The sequence below is a fragment of the Garra rufa genome, chromosome 1, assembly GCF_049309525.1.
Source record: "Garra rufa chromosome 1, GarRuf1.0, whole genome shotgun sequence".
Lineage (NCBI taxonomy): Eukaryota > Metazoa > Chordata > Actinopteri > Cypriniformes > Cyprinidae > Garra > Garra rufa.
This window is the reverse complement of record NC_133361.1, coordinates 48,498,944-48,507,903: the sequence shown is the minus strand read 5'-3', so window position 1 is coordinate 48,507,903 and position 8,960 is coordinate 48,498,944. Positions and strand designations below refer to the sequence as shown.

Here is an 8,960-nt window from a genome sequence, read left to right as displayed (position 1 = left end):
ACATGCAGGTCTTTTCTCTGACAAGTTTATATAGGTAAACTATGAACTCTTCTCATAAGCAGGGTGCAGCATCAGTGCACAGTATCTGGTCTTGGGTCTAAAGACTTTTTTGTATTTTTAAGGTCAGTGGTTATGAAAATTTGCTGATCGATTACACTGCATAAACGATTGCCTCATAAACATTTGTATGCCCTCATATATGTCTGAATATATTAGATAAAATATTGAACTTATGACTTTTATAGATAGACATATTATTCAGTTTTCTTTTATCACCAGGGAAAAGTTACTTTTAAAAGTAATGCATTACAATATTGTTTTACTCTCTAAAAAATAAACTTAATTACTTTTTATGTAGAGCAATGCATTATGTTACTTTTGCATTACTTTTTAAATCTGGGCTGGCTTGCTTGTTTTTAATATAAAAAGTTCTATTTTTGACTAATGTAAAAGCCCTTTCACACCAAAAGTGAAATTAATAAAATTAATATCAAATGAATAAAAAAATGCACAAATGTTAGTTTAAAATGTTAGTTCAATGTTTTGTTGGAATTGTATTATCAGCAGCAAAAACATTAGTTAATTCAAAAGGATTAAATACATAAAGGATATATGTGTAGTTAACATATTTAATAATTGCAGATTTGCGGCATATTCTGAGTTTGCCTCTGCACTTACTCCCAATTTTCCCTCAACATGGGGACAGGGGAGCTATCAATCAGTAAATAGGAAAACCAAGTAACTAGCATTACTTATTTGAAAAAGTAACTTAACTATTTTCTTGTAAATTAAAAAGTAGTGCTTTACTTTACTAGTTACTTGAAAAAAGTAATCTGATTACGTAACTTGCATTACGAGATGCCAAGCACACACAATGAATTTGATTTAGGTCTCAGAAAACATTTCCAACCCCTACCAAATGTAACGTTCACATGGATTGCGGATTAAATAAACATGACTGTGAATGTTGGATTTGGTAGGGACTTCATCACGTCATTCACACCAGTAATTGAGTATATGTATTTGTGCATGTATGTGACGCATGTATAAATTATGAAGAATGAAAAAAATGTGGTGGGGGGAGTCAGAGATAAACATAATGGGGGGTGGAGCCAGACAACTTTTAATAATAAATGTGGCGGGACTTGCTATCCATCTAGAAACCTGACAGTTGAGAAAACAGCAGTCAGATCACAAAACAGAAGATAATCATGAAGTTTAATACAGCTTTGAGTATTGCCGGAGCCATACTTCTCAACATAGCAGGTAAAATCTTTTGTCTACGATATGACTAAATTAGATTGACATTTCGTAGCATTTTCTGTAGTTGTTTAATAACTGGCAAGCTGAGAGGTTGCAGAACCTTTAAAAACACATGCACAACACACTAAATTTCTGTTTCTAATGATTGCAAAACTATTGGATCTGACAAAAAATCAGTTTGAAACTTGAAAAGAGTTTTGTAGACAAATCCAAAATTTTGCATTTTTAATCATTTTAACATATGCAAAATGTATGCCTAAATGGTTCCATAAAAAACCTTTAACATATAAAGAACCTTTCTGTTTCACGAAAGGTTCTTTGTGGTGAAAAAAGGTTCTTCAGATTATTAAAAAGCTAAGAAAGAGATGGTTCTTTAAAGAACCTTTGACTGAATGGTTCTACGGTTGTAGAACCAAAAATGGTTCTTCCATGGCATCACTGTGAAGAACCTTTTAAAGCACCTTTATTTTTAAGAGTGTAGGTACAATCGTTTATAATGATAAAATCGGTGAAACACAATAGTATTTAAAAGTATATTTGATTAAAATAGCTTAAAAACTCTCTCAAAAACAGACAGGCAAATGTGCAAGTGCACTATTTTTCCATACATCTGTTTATCAGATGTTTATTAACTTTGTATTTGTCTCTCTTCAGGTTCTCTCTGCCAGTTAGATGGTAAGTTGTTTTAATGACCACCTAACCCTTGTTATATGCAGAATGTCTGTGTGAAGAAATTCTCACATCATCCTTTCTCCCATTAGTGTGTGGTCAAGCCCCTCTCAACAACAAGATTGTTGGAGGGGAGGATGTAACGGCAGGGGCTTGGCCATGGCAAGTCAGCATTCATTTACGCTATGGAAGTCATTTCTGTGGCGGGAGTCTGATCAATAAAGACTGGGTTTTGTCTGCAGCACACTGCTTTCAGGAGTATGTTGAAAGCCTAAATAAAGTGTAAGATACAATTGTAGATAAATAATAATGGATTTATAACAGACTTTCTTTATTTACAGCTATGGTGCATCTGACATTGTGATGTACTTTGGGCGTCAGAGCCAATCGGGCTCAAACCGTGATGAGACATTAAGGACAGCGAGTCGAATCATCAATCATCCTAACTATAACAATCCTGAGCTCGACAACGACATAGCACTGGTCCAGCTCTCCTCATCTGTTACCTTTTCTGATTATATTAGGCCAGTCTGTCTGGCGGCAGCTGGTAGTAAATTTGCTGGAGGTACAGAGAGCTGGGTCACTGGTTGGGGAACACTACAGCCTGGAGGTGAGTGAAGGTATGCTTGCTAATTAACTGAATACAAACTAGACTCAACAATTTACCTATAATGGTTTTTTGATCTGTGTCACAGGCCAGCCTGCTGATGTACTGCAGGAGGTGACGTTACCGATTGTGAACAACAGAGACTGTAATAATGCTTATGGAGCAGGAATTACAAATAATATGATTTGTGCTGGAAAGGCAGGAAAAAGTTCATGTCAGGTACAACATCAGTCATTCATTACACAGTCAATCATTCTTGTACAGTTCACCCAAAAATCAAAATTTACTGACCCTCAGGCCATCCAAGATTAAGGTGACTTTTTTCTTCAGTAGAACAGTAGAACAGTAAAGCAGATTTTAGGTGGTTCATAAAATGCAAGTCCATGGATACCGACACTTTGAAAGTCAAAATTATTACCCATGGCTCATGGTGATATTTTGAGGTCTTGTGAAGCAAAATGATTGGTCAGTGCTAATAATGAAAACATTGTTCAGTTTCTTCACAGAATGAACAATTCACTTCTTAAGAACTCAATATATCGTCAGGAGCCACAGGTATTAATAGCCTGTATGCCTTTTGACTCTCAAAGTAACGGTAACCATGGATTTGCAATTTATAAATAGCCAAGGGCCATGATTTCAGCTAAAATTCTTCCTTACTCTACCATCTGTCCACCAAAGCTGAATTTTAGCTGAATATGCCACTCAGCTGAATGCACTTGAGAGAGCTTTGAAAGCACAACCTATATAAATGATGCGTTACTATCTGATTTTACATTTCCTTTAATCAACAATTAATGACCAACAATAGTAACTTCCAAAGTCCCTTTAAGGCAATTCATGTCACTTGGCGGCCATCTTTGAAACGCCTCCTATCTCTTTCAATGAGGAAACATCAAATTCTCCAAAACTGTTAACCAAGCTTAAGATTAAATTTCATATTTTAAATCACCAAAGAAATCCGACAAGAACCATATGGTTCCTTGTGCTCCAATAGCATTAAAAAAGCTTATTTTCAGGCTAGATGAGCCAGTGCGAATGCGCAGTACTGAGCGTACGACTTATAGCAACCGGGACCGCTGACTTTACTAATCAACAATTGGCTCTTTCATTGAGAAAGCAGGGCTTAGTGGCCGTAATGAGCGTTGCATTTTTCCCCATTTACAACTATACGAGTGACATGTCTTGGATATTCTATAGCCTTTGTAACTTCTCCTTCACTTCATTTATGTTTGGTAAGTAGGATGTGGCAGTTGGGCAATGTGGTATTTGTCTCACCCATCCTCCAAGGCTGTGTAAAAAGTGACAGTGAGGAGTGGTTCTTTTTACCCATAGACTGTAAAGAAAAAGATGGACGACGCATTTCCACTTCCTTCCAAAAGTAATGCATAATGATCCAGAAATTGCCTCTGTGGTCATTTAAAGCCATTTGGTCATATCATATACCTGGCACAATGCGACCCCAGGTGCGACGCAAGTGTTTTTTTGCTATAGTTTTAGCCCAATGCAGTTATCATTTTCACATCCAGCACCACGTTCTTTAAATAACAAAAACACTTGCGCCCATCTGTTCGCCCATGGGCGTGCTGGTCTGAAAACGAGGCCTGTTCAGGCGCATTGTTGGTGTGTTGCTATTTTAAGGCAACTTTAAACGATTGTGCCATTGACTAATCCTTGGTCGAGCGTATGATAGGACCTAATGGCTCTAAAGGACAACATCACCACAGCAGAGACAATTTCTGGGACATTTTGGATTTATTTTTTGAAGAAAGTGGAAATTGCGTTGTCCATCTTTTTCTTTACAGCCTATGGGTAAAAAGCAGCACTCGTCACTGTCACTTTTTACCCAGCAGTGGAGGATGTGTGAGACAAATACCACACTGGCCAATTGTCACATCCTACTTTGTCAAAAGTCAATGGTGCAGTGTTTTTTTGTTTTGTTTTTTTAATAATATAAGCAGGTGCACAACAAGCTTAAACTTTACTTATTACAAAAATACTTCGGTGGACACACAACCTGCATACTTTTACCATTGGCTTACACTATCGCATATTTATGTCTGTAACGTAAATGCTGAATTTTTGTCAATACAGGGAGACTCTGGAGGTCCAGTGGTCAGTAGGAACAACTCTGTGTGGATTCAGTTCGGCATTGTGAGTTTTGGTGCAAAACAATGTGATGACCCCAAATATCCCAGCGTGTTTGCCAGAGTCTCTCAGTACCAAGACTGGATCAACTCTAAAATAGGCAGCAACCCACCTGGATTTGTCGAATTCAACAACAATGGATTCAGAAGTTCACTCAACCTTCTTTTATTTGTTGTTTCTCTCACATTCTCTATCATTCCTTTCACTTTCTCTCTTTATCTCTCTTCCTAAAGATTGTTGATCAGTAATTCTGAGTGTTTTTTGATGAAGAGGACAACTGTGCTGTTAATTTTCATTAATAGGTGAAAAGAGCAGTTATATTGATATTTTTGTCATTTATTGTTTTGTTTTTGTTGTTGTTGTTGTTGTTGTTGTTGTTGTTTAATGTGATATTCTTTAAAAGCTGCTTTTACTGGAATTATAAGAGCTTACACTAATGAAGTTCAGCATGCTTTTGCCCTCTGAGATTCAGGATATTTGATCAACCAATATTGATTTTATAACAATTTCTGTTTATATATCTGATAATTGATATAAGGCCTACAATGTGATCAGAGATACCGGGTGTTGTCATCACACTGTTTAAAAAGAATAAATACAAAAGAAGGAACTGACATGGAGAAAGTTCTCTCTCTGTCTCATTCTGTCTTAATATTTTTGTGTAAACCGTGATACATTTTCTTTTAGATTACTTGATGAATACAAAGTTCAAAAGAAGGTTTAAAAGTTTAAAAAAACCTTGGTCCCCAAATGCTGACCCCAAACTTTTGACTGCTAGTTTTGTGTGTGTGTGTGTGTGTGTGTGTGTGTGTGTGTGTGTGTGTGTGTGTGTGTGTGTGTGTGTGTGTGTGTGTGTGTGTGTGTGTGTGTGTGTGTGTGTGTGTGTGTGTGTGTGTGTGTGTGTGTGTGTGTGTAAATTTACTGGGCACAGACATATTATTCAGGATGACCTGATATATCTGTGTGTTCTGTACTATTATCAGTTTCACTAGGACCAAAAAACACACAAATGTGACCCTGGAACTGGAAGCATGAGTATATATTTGTAGCAATAGCCAAAAATACATTGTTTGGGGCAAAATAATACATTTTTCTTTTATGCCAAAAATCATTATATTAAGTGCTAAAATTAAAAACTTAATTTGCACAACTTTAAAGGATATTTAGACCAATCACACTTGAGGTAAGTGTCAGGATTAAAGGTCATATTGAAGAACAATTTTTTTTTTTAATTTAATTGATTTTTATTATTATTATTTTATTATTGTGAGCTATTCTTCACAAAGAGCTATATGACTTGAGTCAAGTTTGAATGTAGCATTTGAGTCATATGGACTACTTGTGGTTCTATGGAGAATCACTTTATTTTATAGCTTAAAATATTGAAATTGCAATAAGATTAGAATAAGAAAGTTATGATAATATAATTTTTTAACTGTTTCTTAAATCTCCCTTTCTCTTGTCTTACTTTTACTCGAGGGACAAAATGCTCCTGTTGCTGGTGGTTGTCTGAGGAGCCTGTGAAGGACAGAAAAACATTTACATTTACATTTTAGGACAGATATATTTATTCAGTAAGTTGATGCAGAGAGATCTTTTGCATTGCAAAATGTTGTACATTGACCATATTCTCTGGTCACTGCTGAGTTAGCTTTCATTTGTGTCTGTCCGTGATATTATCATCATCACCTCTGGTGATAAAATAGAAAATAAAAGATTATAAAATATTAAAATGTAGTTGTACATGACTCAAGCGAGTTTTTGGACTTGGTGTGTTCCCATGACACTGATACGCATACTGTCCTCTGAACTGTAATTGTACCGGGACAATAAACGGAACAGTTGCACAACTGTTTTTACACCTTACACTGATATTAAATCCAGAAAAAGTCTCTTTAAACATCAATATTTTTCTTTGCTTTCTTTATACATCTCATCTTTCACATTTTATCTCAAGTCTGCTTGTAGTTGTTCCCTTTGGTAACCAAGTACTAAGTTTAAAAAAAAGAGCTATATTAAGAAATAAAATTGTTGCATGACTGGTGGAAATGTTGCCACAGCTGAGGAACACCTTTATGAAAATATCTACAAGTAATCTTTACACAGTAAATACTGAAATGTTGATGTTTCAGATTATTTATCTTTTTAATTCTTGTATATAGTAATTATTACATTTATGATCAATGTTCACTTTTCTCAATTGCAAGTATGGGTCTGGAACCAGGGGTAAAACAATAGAATCTGCATAAAATACATGTGAAAAGTTGAAAAAGAAATGATGAAGGCATGGCATTCATTACCTCAAAAATCACATTCCCTGACATCTGACTTTTGAGTCTACGAGTCCTCTGCCATAAAGCCACATGCTGCCCTCAGCTAAACGGTGTACTGATGAACACAAAGCAATAATTTGCAATCACCTTCCATTGAACATTTTTCAGCATTTATAGAGTGTTATGTAAAGGCATTTTATTTAATCACATTACTTAGAGCGCTTAGGTTTAGGTTAGGCTTAGGTCAAAGTGAAGATGACTGACTTTACACATATTATTTGTGTTTTAAGTATAGGCCAGATATTAACTGAACAACTGTCTGCTAAACATAATTATTTAAGATCTCACAATTTTTATTCAAACTCTATACTACCCTGCTCTTGTGTGTCAAAAGACAGTTATTGTCTTTGAACAGACCTTTAGTCATTTGCATGTGACATCAAAGTTTTCGGTTACACTTTATTTCGATAGTTATTTCACTTTAGACAGTCAACTTACTCTAAGCTACTATAAGTATAACTTTGCAATTGCCGCTCATTAATTTGCAATTACATGTCAACTAACTCTCATTAGAGTATTAGTAGACTGTTAGGCTATAGGGATAGTAGAATAAGTTTACATACTATAATCACTGTCAGTTGGGACACCATAGGGGTCGGGTTAGGCGATAAAAAAATGTAACCTAATATAAAAAAACAATGGAAGTCTAAGAGAAAAGCACACAAAACAAACACAAAGAGACCAATGTCCCAGACATCCATCCACACCTATAATTTTCTCTGATTTGATTGCAGTTATTCTAATTATGTTTTCACTAGATGGCATCAGTGTCTTGATCTCAGGAATAGGCCACGTTTAGAGTATTTCTAAGATGGAGCTGGAGTGTTTTGGGAGCTGTAACTTCCATACGAAACTAATTCTGACATTTGACCTTTGTGTTATAACAGGCATTTGTAATTATTGCAAACACACATTTTTGGAAGAAGAGAGAGAATGTTTTGAGCCATAAAATAAATTAGGGTTAATCAGTACACTGAAATGTGCATGTGCAGTAACAGTCTCATATAGTTAAAGGTTGATTCCTGGTGCCAGATTTTTTGTGTGATTCTTAAGAAGCCAAGGATTATCATCAGGGCCACTTGCTTTCCATATGTCTAAAGGCTTTTCTTTTAATGGCATTTTATCTGTCCTATACTATATTAATCAAGCATGTTTGTTAGTTTGGCCAGAAGAAAAATCTGTTAATACTTGTCCAAACCCCAGCAAAAAAATCTATTTAAAAGCTGCCACATGATCACCATTTACATTATAGAGTTTTATCTCAGTTCTATTAGTTGTTGCTTGCCCACGCTCTGTATTAATGTAATCCCTCCACTGTCTAGGATTTTTTTATTTGCATAGTTTTTCTTTTTGTCCTTTTTGAGGACAATATTCTTTGCCTTTTTCCATTTCTCAGTGTTTTTGATAAGCATTCTGCCGACTTTTTTGTAGCAAGTCATCCAGGGTTTATCATAGGTTACGGCTTTCCTTTGCAGTGGCATACATTTTTCTAGAGCTGTCTGGACATGAGTATTAAAAATCTCCACTTTTGTCTCAAAATCCTTAGCTTCACATACAGGTGACTAATCTTTTATGTCCTTACAACTTCAAACTCTGTCTTTCCTTAAACATTCATAACCTTCAATGTCCAGGATTTTATATGGGATGTGGCCATGTGCCCATGTCCTTAGCAAAAACTCAAAATCATCTTTCTTGTTAATCTGTGATCTAGGATTGCATAACAGTAGATGTGGTATCATAGGCAATTATATCCTTGGAAGTAGACTATTCTCACTTTGGGGTTTTTTCTCTTTTTTTATTTCATATTTTATGTTTCCCAAGAGGCCTATGTCCGGCAACAGTGTGTGTTTACCTTGACAACCTCTGACACCTCTGTCACCTCCTGTCTTTTTTCCTCATCCACAAAAATATTTTTTAGTTTCTGTTTAGTTTAAAGCGTA

At 35.6% G+C, this 8,960-nt stretch overlaps 1 protein-coding gene across 1 annotated transcript; it reads left to right on the top strand.

Annotated features, from left to right (window-relative positions):
• The first annotated feature begins 1,211 nt into the window (after positions 1-1,211).
• Positions 1,212-4,918, top strand: LOC141336542 (chymotrypsinogen A-like). The gene is made up of 6 exons (XM_073842217.1): positions 1,212-1,266; positions 1,918-1,938; positions 2,025-2,190; positions 2,274-2,542; positions 2,628-2,758; positions 4,634-4,918. The coding sequence occupies exons 1-6, from the start codon at positions 1,212-1,214 to the stop codon at positions 4,916-4,918; spliced, it is 927 nt and encodes a 308-aa protein (XP_073698318.1).
• The last annotated feature ends 4,042 nt before the right edge of the window (positions 4,919-8,960 follow it).

Excerpts from the sequence above, each read along its gene's own strand:
- LOC141336542 (XM_073842217.1), top strand. The coding sequence starts at position 1,212 with ATGAAGTTTAATACAGCTTTGAGTATTGCCGGAGCCATACTTCTCAAC. Across the intron at positions 1,267-1,917 it reads CATACTTCTCAACATAGCAG|GTTCTCTCTGCCAGTTAGAT; the intron begins GTAAAATCTTTT and ends GTCTCTCTTCAG. Across the intron at positions 2,543-2,627 it reads GGGAACACTACAGCCTGGAG|GCCAGCCTGCTGATGTACTG; the intron begins GTGAGTGAAGGT and ends TCTGTGTCACAG.